A 27,343-nucleotide genomic window follows, 5' to 3' on the forward strand; every position below is an offset into this window, starting at 1 on the left:
AGTAGCTATCGTTTATCGATAGCTAAACTGATCACTGAAGAAGCGCTCATCCTTCCTTGAGTGGTTATCAACATTAGTAAATAAAGCTATATGCTGTTTGAAAAATGTCAGTTCACAACAGCATAAGGATGTTCAAACAGATATATCCAACTCAAGATGGGCTATGGAGACAGAATTGGCTATGACGGCAGTTATTTTTAAAGGGCATTAAGCCTCAAAATACAAGGCATCCGCTGGTCTGTAATTCAAGCTTTCAATTATATTAGAAAGGTGGGGGGGGGGGAACGGACAACTTTAACATCTGACCACGTTTTAACAATCAGCTGAGACAGAGAAAGTAGTAGCGCCATCACTTTTGGCGGTCTTAGCTTCTCCATCAGGCCGCTACTTTTAGGATGAAACTAACACCGTCACACAAGAGAAAAAGACTAAGGCACACAGGAGCTGCAGCAAACTCCCCATTAAAAATTCATCCACAGACTATTTTGGCCAGTAAAGGTCATAGAAATAGCAGCCAAGTGGGAAGCAAAGCTTATTTCATTTCACTTGACTGTTCGGTCATTTCAAAGTGCTTTACAGATGAGGCTATAGACAGAATCAAGTTGACTCCGTTTTTTTTTTTTTTTTGGGTCACAGTAGTCCTTGTAGGCCTCTCAAATAACAGAAAAGTCAAACAGATTTTCATCAATCAAGGCATTAAAACAATCAAGTAATATTTGGAACATTCAGAACTTATATTAATAACTGATACTGATACCTATTTCTAAAAATATTAAAATCCATAATCCAAGCTGAGGCAATACATCTTAAAATGTTTCTTTAATAAACAAAGCATAAAAAAAAAAAAAAGCAAAATCGGACAACGTTAACTGACCTGCACACTTTCCATCATCACATAATAAAAGCACACACATTTCAACAGTGAGCCAAGGCAAGGACAGACTGACCAGGCATTTTGTCCTTCATTCACAACCACAAGAGCCGAAATGTTCTCCAAATGTGTTCCTTTTTTTAGACGACATTATATGACCACTGTACAAAAGGGCAAGGCGCTGGCAATGGAGTATTATCCAGAGAAATATATAGGCCGCAATGTTTACTAAATGAAATGTAAAGACCGTATTTACTAAACGAAATATAAAGACCGTAATGTTTTCTAAACGTACCTCAAATTAAACGTCTCAATACTGAACTTGAAAAACAGGCCTGTTTGTTAAACAGGACTTAATGGTAACCCGGTTCCACGTTAATCAGTCTTTGAACGTCATTGAACTACAAAAAAATAAATATGGAGACATTTTTTTTTTTAAATTCCCTTTCAAATCATCAGTAGCAGGTTACCTTAAGAACGATCAACAGTTAATGTTCTTATCAGTCATGAATATTGTCATTTCTCTTTATTAACGATACGAGAAACAAAGAAAAACCTGAGCAAATCCTACCTGAGTTGCTAATTTACATACGCTCATTCCAGTTATGAAAAAATAGTGACATTTTATATGCAATAACAAAAAAACCAATAAACTTTTTATAAAAAATAGCACATCTGTTTTTTGTTTGTTTGTTTGTTTGTTCCCCAAACCCCTGGAATGTCTGAAATCCCTGAAGCAGTTCAAAGCAAACTCGAGCCTGATAAAAAGCTACAGCGTAAAAAAATAGGCTAAACGACAAAATCCAAATAGAAAATACAGCAGATCACACAAAAAGTGCAAGGCAGTTAAAAAAAGAAAAAAAGAGAGACTCCTTTAAGCATTTCCCCGCTGAGGCCTGCTCTCAGTGTCCGATGTGCATTATCTCCCATCCCTTATCGAGTTAGCCCCCACCCCCCACCCGCCCCATCCATCAGCAAATCGGATCAGGTGAGCCTCCCATAGCTCCAGCCTCGCCCCGCCATGCAGCCCGGTGTCTGCTCGCTCAAACGGACACCCTGCTAACTACTGCTCAGGTCAGCCCGTAGCCGCAGCGCGGACGACGGCTACATTCTGCTCAGGTCAGCCCGTAGCCGCAGCGCGGACGACGGCTACATTCTGCTCAGGTCAGCCCGTAGCCGCAGCGCGGACGACGGCTACATTCTGCTCAGGTCAGCCCATAGCCGCAGCGCGGACAACGGCTACATTCTGCTCAGGGCAGCCCATAGCCGCAGCGCGGACAACGGCTACATTCCACAACCGCCCTTTTTTCCTGTTTGCTTGTTCGCTCGTTCGACATCGCGGGACCCCTAAATACAGCACAAGCCCTCACGCACGGTAAATGTCTCGTGGGGGTGTTACAGTGCACCGGATTCCAAAGACTGCCAGCATGTACCAAAAACACATCGAAAGAGTAGAAAACTCTTTAACAAAAAATATACACCGATGCACTCAAAATCATTTCACTTAAATAGGAACAGTGCATTTGTGATTTCTACAGTGTGATTTTAGTTGCCCAGTTTGCAACACTGCCAGTGTAACCCAGGTTATGCAGTACCACAGTCTAATTACTCAGCACCAGCACTACAGACCTGTTAGCCTAGCGCCATAGCCCTGTTCCTCAGTACCCTATCTCTTTAGCACTCCAGTTTATGGGAGAAATGACCAAATACCAGGATGGTAAAACAAAAACAAAAAAAATGACTGGAAAAAAAGTCCCAGTATCTCCACCCTGGAAAAGACTTAATAAATTAATGAAAATAACGCCTGTTTGGCAGTTTTCACTCCCAGGCCTTTTGTCAAGTATGATAACACGATGAGAAAAGAATTGCATTTGAAAGTCCAGCTTTGTGACAGAGTGAGTTCCCGTATGAAACGGTGTGGGAACCCGGCCACACCGAGCAGGCCCTGCTGCTCAGAAGTTCTGCTGCCGCCTCTTCTTGGCCTCGATGGCGTCCATGATGGGCTGGCGCTTGGCTTGGTAGCGCTGACGTATCTCTTCGATTTCCTGCTCCATCTGAGGGTCCAGTGAGGCCAGCTTCACCCGCAGCTCCTCCACGCTCCAGGTCCGCATCTGCAAATAAAGGAGGGGGTCCAGAGCCAGGTCAGCTTCTGCCTTTGTGACATCGCATAGGCCACCTTCTGCCTTTGTGACATCACACAGATCGCCTTTTGATTCTGTGACGTTGCATCAACCACCTTCTGCCTCTGTAACATCGCATAGGCAGCTTTCTGCCTCTGTGACATCACACAGAGGACCTTCTACCTTCTGTAACATTGCACAACCACCTTATAGGCTGATCCACAGTCCATACCTACTGGCCAAGGGTCAGATCAATGGTAAATGGACTGCATTTATATAGCGCTTTTATCCAAAGCGCTTTACAATTGATGCCTCTCATTCGCCAGAGCAGTTGGGGGTTAGGTGTCTTGCTCAAGGACACTTCGACACACCCAGGGCGGGGTTTGAACCGGCAACCCTCCGACTGCCAGACAATCGGTCTTACCTCCTGAGCTATGTCGCCCCTGTATCAAGTCTTTGAAAACTGGTTTACATGCTGCTTCTATACATAGAGCTGCAAAAACCTCAGCTAAACATCCACATATTCACAAATATTAAATGCTGCGTAAACGGTACTACTGTTGATCTTGTCAGGTCTTTCTTGCAAAAGAGATTTTAATCTCAAATAGATTTTAATCTCAAATAGATCAACCTAGATAAATAAAGGTGAAATTAACTATTTAGGGGCCAATGAATATCCACATATGTGACGGTATTACGTATTTGTTCATATACATTTTAGTAAGCATCCACACATCTCCACTATTAATAAATGTCTATGTACCTAAAACATCAATAACTATTCAAAAGCCCAAAAATAGAGACTCCCATTTGCAGCCACTGTGAAAGCGGTAAGGTTTTCAAAAATAAGCCCGCCGCCGATGGATCGCCCCTCGGGTCCTCTGCAGCCACATTAGGGGCATGATACGGCCATTTACCACCGCGATCAATGGGACAGGAATAACAGCGGTGTCTGCGTCCCGCGCGAAGGGCGCGGCCCTGACATACGGGGCGTGGCTGGGGTCCAGCGGGCGGGCAGGGGGGCTGAGCGGCCGAGCGGGCGGGCAGGGGGGCTGAGTGGGCAGCCAGCGGGACCCAGGTCAGAGACCCACCTATCGATGCATGAATGCTGCATGACCACTCTTTACACGATTCAGACTACACTCGCACACTACCGCAGTTTACTATGGATGACTGGCAGCTAAAGGTGGTGGAGGAGGGGAAATATTGAAAAGGGGATTTAGATGAGGTAGAAAAAGAAAAAGAGTAGGATAAATATAGAGGCAGAGAGACGGGTTTCATTCAGTGGTGCTACTTAGGAAAGGCTCGGATACTCCTGAGTCTTTCAGAACCACTGTCTGATGTCACAGATGACAGCATTCCAGAGCATTCCAAAAACAGGATTTAGCTGAGCATAGCTCAACAATGTCTTGCAACAAGTACTTTTGCATTTGCTACACAGAGAAGCTTTCTAAATTAATTTTGATTTAACAATGGTCTTGCAACCGAGCCTGCCTTTGCTGTTCACAAACATATCCATTTCATTATCATCATTATAAATCATTCTTGAAAGCAAATTTTAAACAAAATCATCTAAATTTCATAAAACAATTAAAAGCCCATTTTTACTCCCACGATATACAGTGCAGCCAGAAACCCCATTATCAGAGCACCGATGTATTATTTTTAATCTCAAACAGTTCCTGGAAAATAAGGTTTCTCCAGTCATCCAGTCGCTATACCACCATGCACTGCACTCCTGAAAGGCTGAAGCTAAGCAGATGTGAGCTTTGTTAGCATGTGGAGAGACATCCAGGAAAAACTGTTGCAAGCTGGAACAAGTGTTTCAGGCACTCTTGCCTCCAAAACAAACAAACCCCAATACTGTATTATTATTATTATTATTATTATTATTTTCATTATATTATTAAGAATAACAATAAATAAAACTTAATTCTGATTCTCAAACCTCTTTGTTCAATAAAAGGTCTCCCAAACAACAATTATGAATGTAAATGGCATGCCCTGCATAAGGACCCAAGGGAAACCTTTAAACCATGATGTAATAAGCATTTAATTAGTAAACTGTAATAATATAATAAACTATTAAACTGCGGGTCATCTCTTGGCTGCGAGCCAGTACAAAGCCACCAGCATGGCAGACCAGTGGAAGAAGAGAAGGCAGTTGTCACCTTTCCCTGACCCAATCACAAGCAACGGATGCCAAGAAAGTCCGGCCATCGATACAAACGCAGTTTAAGCCCTCTTCATCCAGCCCGCGCAGATGAATGGGTCATTACCTCTGCAGTCAGACCTTTGCTCTTCATTAGAGATGCAGGCACCAGGAGTATTCCCTACCAGCCCCCACCCTGCCCCTCCTTTGCAGGAATCATGGACACTGGCAATGCGGAGAGTAGAAGTTATGCAGTAAGAGACACGGAAGGAGAGATGAGTTAGAATGAACGAGAGAGTAGATAAATGGAGTAGGAGAGACTTATACGTGAGCAGGAAGAGATATTAAGATGAGACGTAAGGAGAGTAGATTTACAGAATGAGACGGTAAGAAGAGTAGATTTAGAGAGTGAGACGGTAAGGAGAGTAGATTTAGAGAATGAGACAGTAAGGAGAGTAGAGTTAGAGAGCGAGTAAGGAGAGTTACATGCCAGGGCCGAGGAGAAGAAGTGAGACAGTATGCAAATAAGAGAGTACCAGAAGGGTCCTCCAGGAACCACCCCTTCCCTCAGCACAAGAGCTGCACCTTGTGAAGAGACCTCTTCACTCGCAAAGTGACCGAACATTCACTAATCTCAGAGGCAGTACTGTCCGCTCACCTTATATTTAAAGGTAAAAGATTTGGTGGCCTTAAGAGGGGGGTATTAAAGCTAATGGAAGACGCGCATTACTTACAGAAGAACACGAGAATATACGATGACAAGGAGAGAGCACTCAGCCCACCCAGGCCAGCCATTTACCCACAGTCCAGAGTGTATCCAGAACGCCGCGGCTCCTATGAATGATTAAGTGCCCTTATCGCCGCGCCCGAGAGCGATTACATGCGGCGAGACGCGGCGCAGTTCGTGCGGCGGCCGACTCCGGAACTGCGCGCGCTATACGGGAGCCGCCCCGTGCGGGTAGGGGCTTCGTCCTCCACCCCGGCACATTCTTAGCTCAGATTCCTTCTCTATCTGTTACCCTCTCTACTGTCTACCTGTCTCAGTAAAACAAAAAATCCAGAATAAAAATCCGTTTATTAAGAAAAAAGCAATGATGAAGTGCTGTAACTGTTACACTGCACTGGTGTAACTGTTACACTACGCTGCTGTTCCTACGAATGATTAACCCGTTTAATTCCGCCAGTGGCAACGGTGACAACATTCACAACTAGAAAGAATGCACTCGGTAGGGCACAGACCCGCAAAGGCACAACGATCTCCCCTCGCATGACCGTGCGCAGTAAATCTCACGGCAATCCGGACATTACTTTTCCAGATGTGTCGATCACAATTTGAAAGTGAGGGTGACAATAGAGGAAAGGGGTCATGGGGTCACCAAAATCGATAGGTCTCTTCCTCTTGGGGTCGTGAATGTGCGCAGTAAATTCCACAGCAATCTGGCCATTACAGATATGTCTGTCACAGACAGATGAACATCATTACGTACCTTCCTGCCAAAGAAAATAAACTTCCAAATACCCCTTCTTAATTCCACCTATCTATTCTGCACAAAGAGAATGCAAACAGAGTATAGACTGGGAAAAGATTTAGGCCCTAACCACAACACTGCTGATACTAGTGCTTTAACCACTACACTACACTAGACTGCAGCTACACATTCACAGAGATAAATGGATTCAGAAACAAACCACGCCGCCATGCATAGGCCCTAGGGCCTAGTCAATTACATAATTATTATAATATTTCTCCACCCGTGGGAAATGTAAGACAAACATTACCTTATATCTAAAACATTATCTTGCTACTAAAGCCTAAATCTTGGGGAGGTCCAAGCAATGAAACTCAACATTTTCCCCGGCATATTAAAATTAATATATTGCGCGATGTGAGGAAATTGGTATAGAAAAAATAAAACCTCAGACATAGTATTTCTGTCCAAATTTCAGTCTCCCTCACAGCAGAACGCTCATAGGACACACGTAGGGCAAATAAGCATTTATTTATTCATTTAACGGCCGTGCGCTGTGAATGAATAATGAATAGGCTTCCTTCGGGGAGCCGTGCTCTTCGGCAGGCGATAGCACACGCCGCCAGAGTCCGCAGGTTATTAAAACCTATGCATCAAACAACGCTGGCCCTCAATGAACGAGCGCGTGCACAGAACCGTGCATCGCACAGGAGTCGCGTCTTCTCTGCCCGCTGGGGGCATCGTTACGGTAAATCAGATAATAATGTCGCGTTCGGCGGCGCGTGGGTGTGGACCAGGGTCTCGGATCAAACCTGACCCGCGCCAGTGCCAACTGTGGTCGGCAGCCCCCATAGGGGCGCTGCCCAGGGATTTGGGAGGGACGCAGTTGGTGGGCGCAGCACTGTTCCTTGCTCAGGCAACTCGTCTGGGAGCTCGTGGCCCAGTCTCTGTGCGCATGCGTATGAATGGGCCTCCTTAGCCTCCGCTCTGCGCATGCACAGCTTGTGGCTCGGTGTGAAAAGAAGCAGCTGGCTGGCAGGCATGTGTTTTCAGAGGAGAACCGTGGATTGTTTTCACTCTCCTGAGCCAGCAGCGAATTGGACATTCAAAATTCGGGTGGGATTGAAGATGCCAAATGTATAGTAATTTTTAAAAATGAATTTTGTGCTCATTATATTACAATGTTTCTGGGTGCTTCAAATATCAGCCCAGTTGTGATGCACAAAAGCAAGAAGGGTTACATGTGCTCGCTATGACACGGTTGTACTTTGTAACACGCTCAGTAAGTGCACAGGCAAACCCAGGAATGTACTCTGGTGCACACCGGAGAAAGGAGCAAAAGCCACAGCCGAGGAAGGACGCATGGCCGTCTGAGAGAACATGAAGATTCTCCTCGGGAACACCAGTAAAAAAAACCAGCAATGTCAACCCTCCTCCCGCTCATCACTCCTGGAACACTCAGCTTCTCAGATGGGCAATTCAACGCAGCCATATATTATTATTGCTCCTATTGCTTTGGGAAACAATAGTCTAATAAATGGATCCTTTTTTTGTGTGCATTGAAAGCACCAGTCTGTTCTCACCATAGGTTGTAAAAAATAATAAAAAAAGCTTGATTGCTATAGCATCTGTCATACATTAAAATGCAGCTCGAAGTGCTTTCCAAAGATAATAGGAAAACATGATAAAACACAGTAAGCACAGAATGACAAAACATATAAAACAAAGTTAAAAACATTAAGAGTAAAAAATAAAAAGAAATAAAAAATTTAAAAGCTAGTTGAAGGCAAGATTTGAAGGCAAAAATGAGCCTTGAGTGGTTTCTTTAAACTGTGTATAGGAGTTGCCCGGTGGATAGCAATTTGCAGTGCACTCAAATCCTTTGGAGCATAAAAACAAAATGTTTCTTGACCAGATTTCTTGTGTTTCATTCTTGGAACATTAAGCAAACAGCTGATGATCAAAGTGTTGGGCTTGGAACATATGCCGTTAAACCATTAAGAGCATTATAGGCGAGTGGAAGTACTTCAGAATCAATCCTGAAAGACACCAGGAGCCAGTGCAAGGAGGCCAGAACAGGGGAGTGATGCGTTCAGATGTCCTTGTTCTTTTAGATTCTGGCAGCAGCATTTAGGACAAGTTGCAATCTATCAGTCAACCTTTTTTTGGCAGTTCCGTGAGGTGTGCATTAACAATAAGCTAAAAACAAATCCGTGTGTCAGCTTCTTAGCATCTTGCCGAGTGAGGAATGGTCTGACACACGCTGTACTTCTCAAACGGAAAAAGGCCGTCTTGGTTACACGGTCGATGTGAGGCTCGAATCTCAATTCAGAGCTGTCATCGTAAATAAGAACAAGTTCTTAATTGACCTGCCGGGTAAAATAAAGGTCAAATGAATATGATAAAATAGAGTCCAATGTGACGCCAGGTTTCCACACCTCGGATTTCACTTGACCCCACAATAGGGTCAGTCTTCAGAAAGATGCGAATCAGATTAGACCCATGCCCACTACTATTTTTCTGGTAGCAGTGTTTCTTAATGGACTCCCCGTCGGAGACGACGCTCGGAATAGGAAATGCTTCTAATGAAAGGCGGAGTCGTAAAGGGGCTTTCTGCTTTGTGCTGGGGATTAACAGGCGGGCCGCAGTCTTCAAGGCCGCGGCTGAGCGCTCGCGAGCTCCCACTGGAGGGAGGATGCGTTCGGCTGCTGAAGGCACAGGCATCTGGGAGCGCTTCGGCTCGCTGCTTTGACGCGCGGGGGGGGGAGGGGGGTAACGGCTCGGAACTTCACGGACCGCGGGCCTCTCGCGCCGCGTCTCGCAAACGTTTCCGCCTCCTCGACTCGAACCCTTCGACGATCGAGTGAGAACGGCACAGGGATTTCCATTAAAAGCGGTCGGCGGTGCCGGTGCCAACTGCGACCACAAGCTCCACTGCAGTGAACGCGTTGCCCAGAGCACGAGAGGGTTCTGCCGGTTAGGGGTTAGGGGTCCGCGTTTAATTGCTACCTAGCGACCCCGGCTGGTCAATCGAGCCCCTGTGGGCTGCAGGTAAAAGCCGCATGTGAAAGCCCTTCCTCTGACTCCAGTCTTTACAAGCTTACCTGCAGTCTGTGGACAGAAAGGAAGGAGTGCGTGACACGTTTCAGAGGAGAACCGCAGATGTCTACACCCTCCCAAATGTCTTCACTCTCGTCTCTCTGCAGTGGGCCTGTGCATGAACATGGCTGTGGCTGCGCATAACTGAACATTCAAAGGGTGGGAACTGCATATGTACAGCCCCAAGTTTTTTGCAAAAAAAAAAAAAGCAGTCAGCAGCCAATAGAACTTGAGACAGGTCTGCAATTTAGTCAAGGGGCCGCAACTTGTGCCTCGTTAACTTCTCAGGCTTGGTCAGGTGGCTCAGCTCCTCAAAATAAATCTGCCACTTTCATGTCGTACCAAGCGTGTCAAGAAACACAAGTGTTCTTTCAAAGTCTGACAGCTTTGAGGAATCCACGTAATTTTTGGAAATGAGGCCGTTACACAAATACCACGACATTAAAGAGAAAACAAAATGCAAAAGAAGTAATGAGGTGTGAAATGCGCCTAAAGTACGCACTTGTCTTTCAAAAGGCTAGCGAGTGCAGTCAGCCTTCATATCCTATTAAGGAACATGGTTCCACTTTCTATCTTCACATTTCTTTAAAATTTTCTTTTCCACGAGGATGGTGCAGAGCCACAGTTAAGGCCACGTGGGCTTTGGCCCATTTAATAAAAGAGGACTTAAAAGGTTCTTCAGTCAAGACAGCCCAAAATGCAGGAAGAAGGGTCCTTACCCGGGTAAATTCACACAAACTAACATGAAATGAGGAGAGCTGGAGCACTCAGAACCCAGAAAACAGCACCTTTAATAAAACAGGGTGCTTTACATTTCAAGGTCTCATTTTATGGACTATTTTCAAAGATGATGAAGACACACTTGAATCTACTATTTGCACAAATATATAATACCCCCAAAACTTAGAATTTATTATGTCATATTTCCATTTATTTTACGAGATAACCTTGAGATTTGAAGTAAGAAAATGTGATCCAGTTTTTTCGAGTTTATTTAGCTTGTTGTATTAAATTCAATAAATCATTCCAAATTTCAGGGAAACACTCAATTCAATCCTCTCTTTGCAACTTAATATAATTTTTAAAAAATCAGTCTCACAGTCTCGTAAAAGAATCTGGACCGAGCCAAATGTGGACTGTGGCTTCATAGGGTCTTACTGCAGCTCCCAGATATGGAAAGGTTTGGGGTCCATGTTTCATCACCATCTAGCAACCACCACTGGCCAATCAGATGCCTGTGGACTGCATGTTACAGCTGCATATGAAAGGTCTTCCTTTGACTCCGCACTATGCGAGCCTACCAGCAGTCTGCAGTGTGAAAAGAAGCAGGCTGGTGACACCACATGTTCTGGAGGAGAACCACGGATGTCTACACTCTCTCCAGAATCAGTAGTGGGGTTTGGCACATGAACCATGGCTGTGGTTGCAGATTGTTGGCCATTCCAAACAGCGTGAGACGTAGATACGCTCAAATTTATTTTAAAAATTAAAGAAAATAAAGAACACGATGGTTATTTTACCATCAAATATTTCTGTTACTTTTCAAAGTCACAGAAATGGATGAATCGAGCTCCTGAAAACTCTAAAATTAGGCCCCCCTCCCCACTTTATGAGCCACCAGTCCCCCCCTGGGGAAACACTACAGGGCTGAGCAGCAACGGCTGACCGCCCGATGCACTTCAGACATGTCATGTAAGGGGAACTCAAGCAAAAACGACAAACTGCTAAAGCAGAAACAGACACAACTGAACAGCGGTTCTCTCGGGCGTCAAAGTGCGTAGGTCAGCCAGTCGCCGAGCCGCGATTCGCCCCGCTCCTACCCTTCCGAAAAAAAAACACACCACACACCACCTCAATCTGCCACTCGTGTGAAATGGTGGCTTCCTCGCCCTGACAGTCCCACCCGCGTCTGCATTTCCACAGCGCTGCTTCTGCCTAGTCACCCGGTATACACGCTGACCAATGGAAACCGCCAGAGGTCACGTCAACGTCCAATCAAGATTGTGTCTTCAATCTGTTGTGCTCAAGTCAGAGTTCAACAGTCACTAAAACTAACTTCTCCTTTGTGAAGGAGAAGTTACTTGAAAGTCAAATTTAAGGACAAATGCTGATTCAATGCAGGCTTTAAGTCTTTTACCCAAAAAATGCAAAACGTTATTATTACAGGCAGAAACAACGGTAGTGGTAGCACTTTGAAAATGACTATAATCATTATTAATGACTATAATCAGTAATCCATTAGTAAGAAGACAGTTTTATGTAAATATTTATGGAGTTCTTCAAACAGACGGCTTAAGCTCCACTGCATTCATCTCAGTAAAAGCAGTCCGGAGCAGATTTTACTTAAAGCCGGTTTTAAAAATCAATCTGCATTATGAGCGCAGTTCTTTCAAAGTCTGTCAGAAAGTTGGTTCATTAAAAATAATGAGAACGGCACAGTGGCTATGAACAGATTAATCAAACGCAGGCCTGGGTGTCCAGCAATACCGCACGGGAACCATAGAGATCCGTGGGTAGATTCGCGCGTGTGATGCGTAACGTGAGGTCACTCACCGTGTCCATGTCGCTCTCCGTCGGCAGCTTGCGGGTGTCCACGATGTGGTCGGCGTCGCCCGCCCCGCTGTTGTGGTTGGCCTCCTTCTCCTTCTGCTCAAAGTACTCCAGGAAGGAGGGCTTGGCCGGCTGCATGGTCTCCTCCCTCCCTGCGGGCACAGGGACAGAAAGACGATGACGCAGGGCGCGGCGGTGGGGCGAGCCGTAATAAAACCGAGCGATGCCAGGCTGGCTAGGAGGACGCCACCAGCGACCCCCCGTTTCCGGCGTGGATCTGCTCCCCGTGACGACCCAGGCTGGGGTAGTTCTGGGAGTTTAATGTTACAGGTCACACTGAAACGGCAGAGCATGCCATGCTAGTGCTTTGAGCGGTGCTGAGCAAAGAACTCCAGCGGGGCAGTCAGTCAGAGCAGGGTAACACTGTCCTGGAGTTTTACAGAAAGTTGATGCATAATTAAAATTGGCTGCATTAAGTGCTTACTGTCCTCAGTTCTGCTTTGGAACAAAAACACCATTTATTTCCCCGAGGACCGTTTACACAGAAAATGGCTCCGAGCAGCTTCGCTTACAGCCACCGTGGCTATGGGAAACGCCACGGGGGCACTTTTAAGTTTATGACAATTAAAGAAAAGCCCATTAGAGAGCGCTGCGCTCAAAATCCATCATTCGCAAACAGCCCTCGGACGGCGAAGCCGAAACGTGGGCGTTTCAGGTAAACCCGCCGTGTCTTACAGACCCGCCTCCCTCCTGAATAATTAACACGCTACAGTGAAAATAGAAAGGCTCTGCTTCTGCTTTTAACCGCGCTCCTCGCGCTATCCGCGTACGCGAGCTCCCGCCAAGAGCCCGAGAGTCTCTCCCGGAGTCCCCGCCGAGGTCTTCTGCTCGTGATTAATTCACGAGACGCTGAGTCATTCGACCGTTTCTCCCTATTGTCCCACTCGGCCCTTTCCCCCCCCCTTTTCGAAACGGCGGGTTTTGGGAGAGTCGCGGCACGCTGGAGCGGCGGTCCGCGCGCGGGGGATAAACGGCTGACCGCGGCGGGGCTTCCCTTCCGCTGAGGGGGCAGGCGAAATCGTCCCGGGGGACCGCGCAGACAGGGCTAATAAAACCGCCTCTGCCTGATTAGCGGGGAGGCCCTGGCTGCTGCTGCTGCGGCCGCCCGACGCGCACGAGCACACTCCCGCTGTGCCCCCGAGGGCCCAGTGGCGCCGGTGTCCAGCGATGACTTATCTTATAAAACTGTTTGCCCTCTCTTTCTCTCTCTCTGCCTCTCTCTCTGTCTCTCTCTCTCTGCCTCTCTGCCTCTCTGTCTCTCTCTCTCTCTCTCCCTCTCTCTGGAGAGCCCCTGTATCAGATCTCCAGCGGATCTTCTCTCGCGGCGCGTCGGACTGTGACCGCTGGCCCGGCCAGGCCACGCCCGTGCCCTCGACACAACCGAGGCTCCCGTTTCCGTCTGTGAGCTCGGGCGACGCCCTGGCGCCTCCGCCCTCTCACAGGGGCCCGCGTTTCTCGCCAGACGGGGGGCTGCTTTCCGCTCGCGTCGGTCCCGCGCTTTTCAGAACGGCGGGTTTTTTTAAAAAGCGGTGACATGTGACCGCCCGCGAGGTCCAGACGGCGATTCGGGCGGGGCAAGGAGGTCTGGAAGGACACGCCTCCAATAGCCATTCGTCCCGGCCAGCAGCAAACCTCTCTGGCCCGTAGACACCGCAGAGCCGCTACATCCGGCAATGCGAGGCCTTAGCGCAGCGCCTATGAATAAATCACCAGATCCGCAGTTAAAGACAACCCCTCCCTGGGACCGCGCTTCCCCAGACAGCTGCTGCACTGAGCCGGCAGGCTCCGTCAGAACAGCCCATCTGGAGAGCACCAACGGCAACGCAGAGCCTGGGGAACGGCGCAGCCGGAAAGCGCCTTGTTAGCGGTTTCAGTTCCACTGAAACAAAGACAGAACGCAACGCCGTTAACCGCAATCTCAGAGCGTGCGGTCAAAACGGCCAATGAGAAAGAAGCGAGCGGCCCAACGTCTGAGCGCTGTTCTGGACCCCAGTATCTGCACTGTGGGGATGTGGTGTTTGAGCACTGTTCTGGAACCGCCCGGTATCTGCACAGTGGGGATGTGCAGTTTGAGCACTGTTCTAGACCCCAGTATCTGCACTGTGGAATGTGCAGTTTGAGATCTGTTCTAGACTCCGGTATCTGCACTGTGGGATGTGCAGTTTGAGCACTGTTCTAGACCCCAGTATCTGCACTGTGGGATATGCAGTTAGAGCACTGTTCTAGACCTCGATATCCGCACTGTGGGATGTGGAGTCTGAACCGGAACACTGAGCTCTTCTGGCACGCAGCGCTTCATTCACTTGTGCACTTCCACATCTGTCAGCGCAGATTACCGTCTCCGTCGCCACCTCGCCCCAAAGCGGACTCCACTGCGGCAGGAAAAACCTGGGGTTTTTAACTCCCACTCATTTTCTTTTCTCCCGCAGACTTGAGTGCACATTCACAGTCAAACACAGAGCGCTGCTCGGAATGAGGGCTTTGGGGCTGGGGTGCTCTAAATACACTAAATGCTGAAATAATTTGTATTCACAGGTGAATTGTACAGACTAATATACATTTGCTCTAAAGAGCAAGGTAGGATGTTTAAGTCAAGAGTTTAATGTGGAGTTCAATCATTTGGAGAAGCCCACATGGACAAGACAGAAGCTTCAATTTAATTAAAAAGAACATTTCATTTTTAACTGGCAGTTACAACTGATAGTACTGCAATATGATTTATCAGACCCATAAATACATCAGTCTTTACTCCACTAAAAGGACAGTCAAGCACATTGTGTGCCTTTCGCTAACAACCACACTAAAAAGTAATGGAAAGTGGTAGCCCAACTGGGCAAACAAGACACAAAACGTTAGCTCAACTGCATTCACCAAAAAAGACAACTCATTAGGAAAGAAACGTAAAAACTTAATTACAAACATGATTGCATTCCTGCCATTCCGGATATTTGTTTCCACTTCCCCATATTACTGTAAAACCATTTCTCTGATCTGTGAATCACATGCCTTGTATGTAGGAGCCATTAAAGCGCACAAGTTAAGTTAAACTTGTGAAATATCACGGTTCTACACATATTCCATTACCATCATCAGTGCAATCAAATCTATCATTTGTTTTTTTTTTTTTGCACTAAACTCATAATGATTGGTCTCTTTACATTGAATGAATCACAACAAACAGCACTTTCAATGTGATACCAACTGAAGCAGCGATGCAGGGGTGCAGGGGATTTCACCCAAACTACAGGCCGCAGAGCCCGGTCACTAAAAATGACAGGGTCCGTGTATGACAACACATGAGGCGCCAGACAAACAGTTCATCGTGAATACAAGAAATATAAGAAAAGTTAAAGAAACAGGAGTTCACAATAAATCGCTTCCATACGTTTCAAACCTAGAACACACACAACGCAATTAGCAGCTAATTTGTCTCTAATGTCATTAGCTCGGTACCTGCCAGTGATAAGAAATAGCCATTTAATTCCCCCCAGTGCCATTAGTGAAAATCAATGACTTATTCTGAGCAGCAGTCTCACACACATGATACTTATCTCGAGGTATCGGATCAAGATTGAAACTGGAATTTAATTTAGGAAGCAGGGGCGTTACTTTCCATGGTCTCTACTGTTAATGTCTTTTTCACTGCTCTTTAAATGAATCTATACAAATTGGATACTTGGCCATTAGCCTCTGGAAAATGTGTGCAACCACGCAGGCTACCTAATAAGGGAAATTGAACAGTTCAGTTCATCAGACGGGTTTATGCCCGACTAAGCTGCAACCAGAGACACCAGAAATAACTCATTCCAAGGACAGTTCATGGACAGCATCCTCAAAGGACAATTCCTGCCTCCCTAATTGGCTTTCACTATGGACAAAGGGTAATGTTTTAAGCGACGGTGTAGACAGGGGTTCAGGGACATTCACAGTAATTATAACAGTACCAGACTTGCATAATTAGGTGGTAAACTGAAGTTACAAGTTGTCACAAAAACAGCTATCATATGACGATTTCCTGAAAAATATCTGACTATGAATGCATGCAACACATTTAACCTCTGTCAAATATCTAAAGTTAAGATTACGGCCTTAGAGAGTGAAACAATGTAATTGGGTAGGGTAAACTTGTCCAAGGTTCATATAATATTATATATGTTCATATGTTTATATCATCTTGGCACTCAGCTGTCCTGACATCACTGTTATCTAGGCACACTAAACTAGCTAAAAAAAGTTGTTCAGAAACATAACTTTTTTGAGGGCATGTATTACGTAAATATTTTAAAAGACGCACAAATTTTAGGACAGATAATAACCACCCAACATTGTAACCCTTATGAGTCAACTGGTCTTTTCCCTGGCAGGTTCTCACTTACAAAGCCCATACTGGCAAGCTGCTGGTCCATCTCTGCAGACTTTTTAACATGTCCACATCAAAGAACAACCTTTGGTCTAATGATCAATTACTTTTTACTGTACCTGGGCCCAATTCAGAGTTAATCCTTTGTAGCCTCTTTGAAGTAAAAAGTACACCATTTACTCCACATAGTTGCCCTTTTTGGAAATGGAACTTTATGCTCTCCAATGATGTTCCCAGAGTCCAAAGAACTACAAATATGAGCAAATGTATTTTTTCTGGCCAGGTACCTCATTTTTTCTTATAGGATCGGATACCTTCAAATACCTAAATATTTACATGCAAAGATAAAAATATATTAATGTGGTCTCAATCGGAATTAATGCGAGTCCACAATTTTCACCATTCCAAGAACAATTCCGAGACCAAGAGAAATTATTCCAGAGTCCCAAACCAGATCCGAGGCCATAAAGAAGTGGCCCTCAAGATCGGCCTCAAGTTCCTGGCGCTGGCAGCACCAAACTCCCGTTGCCCAGCAACACCCTGAGCTGTGCCAGCTCAGCAGTGTTTGATGAGATGCTCATCTCCGGGTTCATCTTGAGGTAGTGGGAAGGGTATGACACAGCAGTTTCTCCCCCGCCCCATCTCGCTCGGCACGGCTCAGGTGGGAGTTTCATTGGTAGTTTTGAACCTCGCTCCATTATTCTGCTCTTAGAAGTGCTGCGTAGCGCCACTTACCGCTTGGACAATGCTTAAAAACATCTTTAACAACTCCCAGAAGCTTGTCAACTTTGGGGAAATTGCTTGGCCGAATGCCACGCACCATTGCCACAAATGTGGGCACTGCAGGTTAAATGGATTGCATTTGGCATCAAGCCTTTGAGGGTTTCCTGGTATGCTTTCAAGTTGCATTATCCACGATTAATGCAGTCATACTGCTGAAATTCACCTCAAAGACCAACAGGAATTTCTTCAGGTCATCCACAACGGAACAGTAATTTACAACAGCAAGGTACACCACAAATCATATGTGATTTATTTCCCTGGCTGAACGAAAAGTGCGAAACACCACCGCCTGTGCCATCTGTTGACTCATCGGTGACCACAGACGAGCTCGGCAGCTGACTTGGCCAGTTCCTTTCAATTTTCGTTATGTGCGTTATTGGCCTGTGGCGTGTAGCTGCTGAAGCTGTTTTGCAGAGGGGACTGCCCCACCATCGATTGCATGCTTATTGAGAAATGCACGTAATTCGGGGTTACCCACTTTTCAGGGATGATAACTATCCACCGCTCTCAAAGCTCTCTTGTGCCCAGCTATCAGACGACCACCCCCCCCCCACCCCACCCCTTGTTCTTTTCTCTACAACAACACCATGGTCTATTTTTTTAAATAGCAAATGTCGATCTGTTGTCCTTTTGTGAGCGTGCATGGATAAACTGCAAACTGTGCAGAATGCATCAAAGCAGTCTGTGCTCCAACTGGATACCAGTCACTTACTGTCTTTTTTCGGTTCGACACTTCATCAATGTTTACTTTCCTTCCTCTCCATGTGTTAGGAAAGCTAACTGCTTTCATGAGGGTCTCAATTAACCACTGACTGTGTGAGTCAGGTGATTGTGCAAATCCACTGTCTACGCAGACTCTCCAGGATAAGATGTTTTAATGTCTGTTGGGCTTAATGTTCTTCCCTTTTCTTATGCCATTGCTTCCTCTACATATTTTTATCTGCGGTGAGACAGAGCTGCTTATCATGGACTCAAGAGAGCTCATTTTTACCACAGGCATCCTTACCCCTGCTTCTCAGGGCTTTACACTGTAGTTAAGACAGGGTTCTTTATACAGCCCTTCTGTATTTTATGGGTTTTTGTTCACTTACTTCACGCCTATCCAATGCCTTCCATTTATTGGTTCCCTGTATTTTCCTTTACGGTCCACAGTGCGGTTCCCTTAACAGCTACTGTGCGCCTGCTTCCTAAATCACATATAGGAATTCTGTTTAAATTAACTTTAAATGGCACACTATTCAACTGCATGTGTTCTTTTTGACATTTCACTGTAAAAATAAGATTATTGTATATAAAATGCATTTTTCTTTCAAAATATATTTTGTTTGCTGACTCTATTAAAACCTAAGAGAGACACCAATGTTTCATTTTACAATCGGTGGGCCTAGTCAACAAATTATCTTACAGAATCATCAACTCCATCTGGACTAACAGAGGACAATGGAAAAGGACTCAGAGAGACCTGTATGCCCGTTCACCTTTTTGCACAATTGACAAACTAGCTCACAATTAGAACTACAAGTCTGAGGACACCTTGTGGACACAGATAAAACTGCAACACAAAACCATGGAATGAGTGGCAATGCAAGGTTTTTCAACCTTGGTTCCCCCAAATATTATGCTTAATGTGAATCAATAATAACATGCCGCATGTGGACCAAACCATTTGCTGAAATACTTAATGTGACCATGGTACTCATTCATTGCTACTGGGGGGGGGAGGTGTACTAGAACATCTACAGGGCTGCACCTGCGATTGAGTTCTGCCAGTGCATCAGATGGGGACCGCTGCTCTTAAAGTCATAGTGGGGTGCAGCAGCCAACCCTGATGTACTACGGTCGTGCCGTCATGCTTACGTTTCATGGTGCCGGCATCGTCTTCATCGTCCGAGTTAATCACCATGGTCCCCAGCTGTGACACCATGGTCCCGTCGTGTTCGATCAGGGTGCGGGCCGGCTCCCCCAAGGACCCTGCTGCCCGTATGGTCCCGGAGTCAGAGGGCCCCGCTCGAACCATCGTCCCCTGGTCCACCTCATCGTCCTCCTGGGGACACAAAGCAACAACACTCACTTTCTCACACACGTCCAAAGGCCACAGACGTCAAAAACCTGCTTATGCGCTCTCCCGTACACTTGACTAATAAAAGAGTGAGGCAGGTAGGATGGTATAGTGTCAGATGACATCTGACACAGCTGCCACAGGGCTCTATGACATCATACAGTGGTAACAGGGCTCCATGACATCAGACACAGATATAACAGGGCTCTAAGACAGGGAGCGGCAACCCTGGTCATAGGGAACCCATAAGATCGGCTGGTAGTTCTTTTCAGCTAAAAATCAGCAACTAGTTTTGACCAACGAAACCAGGTTGAGGTGGGTTAACTGCGTAATCAACTGCTGCCTGCAGCCTCCTGCTCTACGACATCAGAAATGGTTGTGACAGGGCTCTTGGACACCACACAGTTTTACTGGAGCCCTATGACAACAGACAGAGAAAGAACTAGAATGCACCGCACCGAGTTCTCCTCATCCTCCTGGTCCTGCTCTCTCAGCTGGGCTTCCAGTTTCTTCAGCTTGATCTCCATGGCATCCGTGATCAGCGCTTTCAGGATGCTGTTGGACTTGGCATTTTTGATGAAGGGGTGCTGGTGGCAACCACAAGACAGAACAAGAGCACAGTCTGAGCAAAGACATTCACCTCATCCAGGCTTCGACACGTGCGCGTGGGTGTCAGCGGAGCAGCGGGACAGTGCGTGTAACAGCGGGGGGAACGCTGGAGAGAAGACGGGTACCTGCAGCAGCTGCGTGGCCGTGGCGCGGTTCTCAGGGTTCTTCACCAGGCACTGGGACACAAAATCTCGGAACAGCTGAGACCACTGTTCCGGGTTTCGGAACGTGGGCGGAGGGTTGGTGGGGATCATGAATATGGCCTGTGACGATTGGGGGAAAAAAACAAAAACAATGATTGATTAAATTCCATCAAAACAGAAGGATCGTGTGACAACAACCGACTATCAGGGTTTTGATTTCATCAGTCACCTACAGCCCATATAGTAGCAAGTAAAGTAGCATAATTCCTACGAAGGCGAACTTTGGGAAAGCAGTGAGTGACTAGGGGAACCATAATGCTCTTGTCCCTGGTTTGGCTTCATATCCTAATTAAGGCTGATGCATCAATTCATCTTTTTCCATTAGATTTTTCTGTACATAAACTCAGGATTCAGTCAAAGGGTTGAGTGCAAAAATACCAAACCAGGATTCTTTTAAAGATGCACGCACTTTTTGTGGGCACAGAATGGCATTTCTATCATTTCTACAGACAAGATGACGTGTCACACACCTAAACACCACAGCCAATTGAAATGGCAACACTGGGGGTGTCTCGTGGCGTAGCCTGTAGAGTACTGACCACATGCTCATTACGAGCCGTGACGTCTGCAGTTCGAATCCCGACCACGCGACCTTTTTTGCACATCTCACCCTCTCTCTTCCCCTGTTCTTCCTGTCTCTCTACACTGTTCTGTCCAATAAAGCTGAAAAGCCCCCCCCAAAACAATATTCATGAAATGGCAACACCAAGCACGTAAGCCCAAAGATTGTAGGTCAACTGTGGATCTGTGGTCGCCGGCAAGTGAACAGCTGTCCGTCAACTCCAAGACTGGTAAAATACTGGATCTAATCCAGTGGAATTCCTACAACCTTGGGAACATCCTCAAAGCTGTGGTATGTTGTGCTATCCGGGCCAGACCATCGCCTGGTGACTCACCCTCATGGGATGGATGTCTGCGTATGGGGGTTTGCCCTCCGCCATCTCGATGGCGGTGATGCCCAGGGACCAGATGTCCGCCACGCAGTTGTACCCGATCTCCTGGATCACCTCCGGGGCCATCCAGAAGGGCGTTCCTATGACGGTGTTTCGCTTCGCCATCGTGTCCTTCAAAGAGGGCGGGACAGAGGACACTTTAAAATGAGGCCCTCTTTACACTCCATCCAAAGTGGGTGACACACCAGATCTCTCCATGTCTGATTACAGAGGCAGTCTGTTTACACTTGATTTAGGAATGTGCTGCATGTCCGCATGTTTCATGCGTTCACGGTACTGATCGTTACGCTCACCGTTCCATCCAACCAGACAACCAGCAGCACAATCATTTTTCTGTGCACCTTGCTTATGCACCTGACAAACAATTCACCTGAACTAGTAAATCATTTATCATGCTACTAAAAGACCACTTGTGCTTTTTAATAAAATAGTGATATGAAACTTTTTTGAATAATTGAATGGGGGATATGGGATCCAGATTCTGGGGCAAGATCCAGATTCTGGGGCAGTGGGAGAAGGAATCTAGGAAGGCTTTTTGGGGTGCAGAGACTGGGGTCCCCGTACCGTCAGCTGTCCCGCCACTCCAAAGTCGGCCAGCTTGACCTGACCCTCGGCGTTCAGGAGGATGTTCCCGGCCTTGATGTCCCTGTGGATCTTCCTCATGAAATGGAGGTACTCCAGCCCCTTCAGAGTCGACTGCACCACCATGGCGATCTCCTCCTCTGTTAACTGCGTGGGGAACGGGAACAGGTGAGACAGGGACACGGGTCTAACGGGAGGCATCGGTTTTTTGGGAGAAGGATTCTCGCGGTCCTCGACTAACCCGCGCGGGCGGTGCCCCTTGACCTCACCGTTTTGTTCCGCAGGCGGATGATGTCCGAGATGGAGCCGGCACCGCAGTACTCCATCACGATCCACAAATCGCTGTCCTTGAAATAACTTCCGTAGTACCTTACCACGTGCGGACTGCGAACACCGTGGAAACATTAAGGTTACTGCACATACCCAGGCAAGGTAAAGACCTGGGAGCCATAATATGATTGGAGGAAATACAAGTATGCTTCAAATCCATAAACAAAGAAGCTGTGATGAGGTAGAGTACGTGGTGTACATTTCACAGAAGGCTTCTCCATGTTGGCTTTTTTTTCGGTTGAATAAATAGTGGCGAAGTAAAATCTGTTCTGTCATTTGTCACACAGCTGTGGTAGTAACAGTGAGAATTGCGGGACAGCACTGGGAACAACAGAGAGAGAAGTGGGGAAAAACAGAAGCAGCTGTGGAATGACATGGTAAACAGTGAGAATAACAGGGATAGTGATGGGAGCAACAGGGATAACCATGGGACATAACAGGGACATGTGGCTCACCTGTTGCACTGCTGCATGATGGAGATCTCTTTAATGATTTCCTGTAGGTCCGATTCCACAGGAACTTGTTTAATAGCCACAATCTCTCCTGTCTCCTTAAAGTTAGCCTTAAAAACACTGCCATAAGACCTGGAGAAGACAGGATGACAAGCCTCAGAGTGCAAGGCTCAACTTTCAAATGTCAAGCATCCTAGTTCAGTATAGTGCCCAGCACAAATATTCCATCTAACGTTTTATTTCATAACGAACCATGGTTCCAGAAATTAAGTCTTAACCCCTTAGAATACAGCCTTAATAAAAATCACATTCACCACTGCAAAGACAGGGACTGGGTTTTGTGAAGATCAAATAATCGTCTATGATGATGTTTAAGAAGAATGAAGGAATCCATTTTAGACCCAAAAGCGTCTGCGACTGCTCCACATTCATAGTGAAGATAAATGCCTGTGGTGTTTATGTTTAGCACAACTGTGAATGTAAAGACACATCATTTCAATTGTCCTTCTCTTTTCAGAGAAAATGGGAGGGAAAGCTTCCACGAACATGACTATGTGTGAAGCAGCACCGTCAACGTGTGGCCTACTCAGGCCGACACCGACTGTAATGCTGACAGGGAGGGTCACTTTCAGACACACTGAAGTAGACTGAACAGGAAGTTGAGAAACAGGAAATGGAAAGCGTAAGGCCTGGGGCACTACAATCCTTCCCCAGAGCAAGGACAGAAACACACAGCCGAAAAATGCACATGTTCAAAACCCACACATCCCACAAAAGTACCTGACAATATAGGTCACCAGATCTTCTGTCAATGAAATGCACTTTCTCTGGGCAAAACTTTACATAACAAAGCTCAATTTGACATGGTCAATTTGTTATGGTGTTATGATTAAGTGTCATACTAATATATATATCTGTCTTTCAGCATGATACACATTTTTCTTAGTTAAAGAGCTGATCCATTATTTGCGCTTTTCTTGTTGCTAAGCACACGCTGAACTACAGTCTAAATACAACACCACAGACTAAATACAACAAGAAAAAGGCTTCATTACGGCAAACACCATAACCTTAGCCTTACCACTCACTGATCTTTTTACATTTGTGTGAGAACAGGTTGGTTAGCAAAGCACCTGGTTGCAGGCACTTAGCCAACATCCATTATCCATTTAGACCCAGTGGCCATCTCATAAAACGCTCAGTAGCCATCTCCGGTTGCCCTGTGGCTGCTGGTGCACTTGCCAGTGAACAGGGCCTTCTGCTGAGGTACAATCAGGCTGATTTCAAAGCAGAAAGTCCATTTCCAATGGCCAAATCTCCAATTCCATCATCGAGCCTCAATAAGAGGTGATGTGAAATAGACATGAGGACAGTTCTACCACCCATGATAACAATTATTAATGTATATTCCAGCAGTGTATCGGTTATGATTCTGTACCCTTCGATGGCATAGCTATCCTTTAATATCCACCTCTGCAGCAAGGAGATGGTCAACGCTCCATAATTTAAATTATTTAACCATTTTTAACCAGGGAAGATTGATGAAAAAGTTCTCATTCACCATAACAGCATGGCCAAGAGGCCGAAAGACAGTAATATAATAAGTACTGCAAGACAAAAGAAAGATTACAAACTACATGGCTACAGGCAGGTAATGATATGAGAATATGAGAGAGGATATCAGGATAATCCGGATACATAGCTATCCTTAGCATAGGGATATCAGGATAATCTGTTTTTGGTGACCCACAGCTGTGACCGAGTCACCAGGCTGAGTCACGATGGATTTCCTGTACTCACCCTTCACCCAGCTTCTCCAGCACATCGAACACCTCCTCGGGTTGCTTGGTCAAACTGTCCTCACTCAGCTTCTTCAGCTGTCTATGAGGAGAGAGACGTGATGACACATACTGTAGATTTTTCAAAGACTGCTAACAGGGCTACATTCACAAACATTAACGATTTGCTCCCGTCAGGAATACAGCAAGGCTAATTTGATTGTGCTGCAATGTAGCAATAATAATACACCTGAATTTATTTTAAAATTATTTTTAACCATATTTTTTCCCCTTTAACTGCCAGTCAGGCTAGTCCCATTGCCACAACATCCTACAGTCGGCGCCAGCCAGCTCAGGATTCAATAACATCATCACTACCCTTGAACCCAGTGCCCTAGCAGGATGAGCCACCCAGCAGCCTCTCCAGTAAGCTTTAGCACTGGATTTGCTCCTGTTCGTTCTACACGCACTACAGCATCGCTTGCACGTCTAGGAACTGGGGAGATGCAAGCACACCGCAATCCCTTGTACCATACCCATTTGTTCTTCCCCGGACTACTGTGATCAAGACAAACTGCAGAAACATCTAACAGCCAGCCTCTTAAGAAGCTTGTCCTATTTCAGTTTTGACTACTAGAACTATTATTCATAGAGGTCCAGAAAATAGAGAACTGCTGCTTAACAGTGTCATTGTTCTTACCGATCACATGCAAAGATTATTATGATATGAAGAAATATACATAAATAGGATAACTGTAGTCTTGGGTTTCTCAGCACAAATCTTAGAAATGGCCAGTAAAAACAGAGAGGAAAAACTACCACCAATGTTGTAAGAATTTTTTGTGAGGCCATTCAAAGGAAGTTAGTTAATAGTGACAGGCCTTTTTTGTTCATGCTGGAAGCGCCCGATAATATTATCAACAGGGGCCTTATTGGTTCAGAACAGCAGGGAAATACAGTTTAGAGACAGATAAACAACAGCATTGTGTGTGTGCGCGTGTGTTGGGGGGGGGGGGAGCCCTTGCCATGGACACTATCCCAGGAATTCTTGCACAGCTGTCACTGATATAAAGGTCGCCATGGAGACCTGCTAAAATTGCTTGATGGATCAACATCTTTTTCTCTGCAGTGGCCAAACGCAAGTCTGTCATCAAACTAGGATTACTAAAAATCAAATCAGTTGTGCTGGTCAGATTTACTGCTCTACGTCCTAAGCCTAGAAGCAAAAGCATGATGGCTCATATACAGTAGTCCTGAGTTAGTAATTAGTACATCATTACTGCTAGTTATCACATCCTGTGAAATTTGATAGTTGGGCAAAATCTTCAATTCACCGAAGACTAAACTTCGAACTATTTCGGATAGAACAGTGGAAGGTTTAAAATCAATACCGTTTCTGAACCTCTCTGCACACATTCCATAACAAGCAGAGGCAAGTACGATCGAACTCTGTTCTCCGCGCCACAAAACAGCAAGATATTCCCTACAACCAGGGTACCATCTCTGTTTATTTTTGACAAGATAGTGTATAGACGGTGTAACTATATGCATCCCAAAAGTTAACCATGTTATTGGATAACAATGTACCGATATCTTTCTATGGCTAACTTGGCTAGGTATAACTATCATGCCCAGTAAGTTATCTAGCTAATTAGAACACAGGCTATCCAATAATGCTTGGACTGAAGGGCACAAAGTTCCTCTGTGTTACTATGCGCAAACCCAGCGTTAGCAAGCTGTCAAAACAAAAATAGCTGACTTAGCAAAAGTGGTAACGCAGAAACTGAGCGAGTGAAATAACGTTACCACGCCAATAACGAGTAATAATGGTCCAAAGACTGTAATGATAGCTAGTTCCCCATTCGATGGCTAGCTTCAAGCTGGCGTTAGCTAACGCGAGTCTACGCAAGTTTCAAAAACTGACCGCATAAAACAGCAAGCAAAGTTCTATAGTCTAGTCTATCAATAATCAATTTAGTAAGATCGCGTAATATTTAAACTTAGCTATCTACTTAAATATGTGACAAACCGTGTGCTAGTCTAGTGTGCATACGTTGTGGCGGCTGTTACCTGCGTGGGTTATTCCTCAGCTGTACTTTGTCCTTGTTCTCCATTGCGTTGTCCTTTCTTCTTTTATGTGTAGTAGTTACCTAGCTATACACTGTCCAGCAAAACTAGCTAGAAGGCTGGCACTAGCTAGCTAGCCAGGACTCTTAACTGATGGCTAACGTTGCGTTAGCTTTACCTGCACTACACTACTGCCGAATGATAGCGGGTTAATTTGTCTTGCTTAGTTCAGAACTGATGTACGTTACTAAACGTTTTAAATTACACTTATCACAGGTTACACAAATTGTTAGCTAGCAAGCTGTTTAATTTTTGATAGTTTTGTCCTGGCCAGACTCACAGCACTAAGTTCACCTGATCAGCATAAACTATCAAGATAGCTGGTTATTGTGAATTGCTTCTTGGCTCCATTTTCCGTGGAAGTTAATACAGCCGGCTGACGTATTGTTAACATTAACGTTAGCTATCTTGTGAGCTGGCTATAGGTGGCATCTCTCAACCCCCCTACTCTCACTCAGTCGTCCAGCCAGGTTTTCTTGACTCTCTTTCGCTAATATTTCGCAGTTTTATTGTTTTTCTTCATTGATCTTCCGCATCACTGACAGTGGAGACAGGAAGCATGTCGGACTACTATTGGGCGGAAGGGGTGCGGAACACGCCGAACAAAGACGGTATTGGCATGAAGTGTCAGGTAGAGAGCGCTGTCTGCCGATTGTTTTCGTGGTATGGGTCACGCTTAAATTCGTTTCGAAATGAAAGGTAATGAACGTAAGGCGAGAGCTATAACTATTTATTTATTTATTTATTTATTTATTTATTTATTTATTTATTTAATTTATTTATTTA

At 45.7% G+C, this 27,343-nt stretch overlaps 1 protein-coding gene across 1 annotated transcript; it reads right to left on the minus strand.

The window, feature by feature from the left end:
- Positions 1 to 802: 802 nt before the first annotated feature.
- LOC135237422 (serine/threonine-protein kinase 4-like) lies at positions 803 to 27,171 on the minus strand. Its single transcript, XM_064304559.1, has 11 exons — positions 26,501 to 27,171; positions 24,453 to 24,533; positions 22,656 to 22,784; positions 22,140 to 22,254; positions 21,853 to 22,017; positions 21,232 to 21,399; positions 20,258 to 20,395; positions 19,982 to 20,110; positions 19,322 to 19,508; positions 12,265 to 12,413; positions 803 to 2,982 (listed from the first exon to the last, which is right to left on the minus strand). Exons 1-11 carry the CDS (start codon positions 26,542 to 26,544, stop codon positions 2,824 to 2,826), a joined length of 1,464 nt encoding a protein of 487 aa, XP_064160629.1. The 5' UTR covers positions 26,545 to 27,171; the 3' UTR covers positions 803 to 2,823.
- Positions 27,172 to 27,343: the final 172 nt, after the last annotated feature.

Source organism: Anguilla rostrata, chromosome 13 (assembly GCF_018555375.3).
Source record: "Anguilla rostrata isolate EN2019 chromosome 13, ASM1855537v3, whole genome shotgun sequence".
Taxonomy (NCBI): domain Eukaryota; kingdom Metazoa; phylum Chordata; class Actinopteri; order Anguilliformes; family Anguillidae; genus Anguilla; species Anguilla rostrata.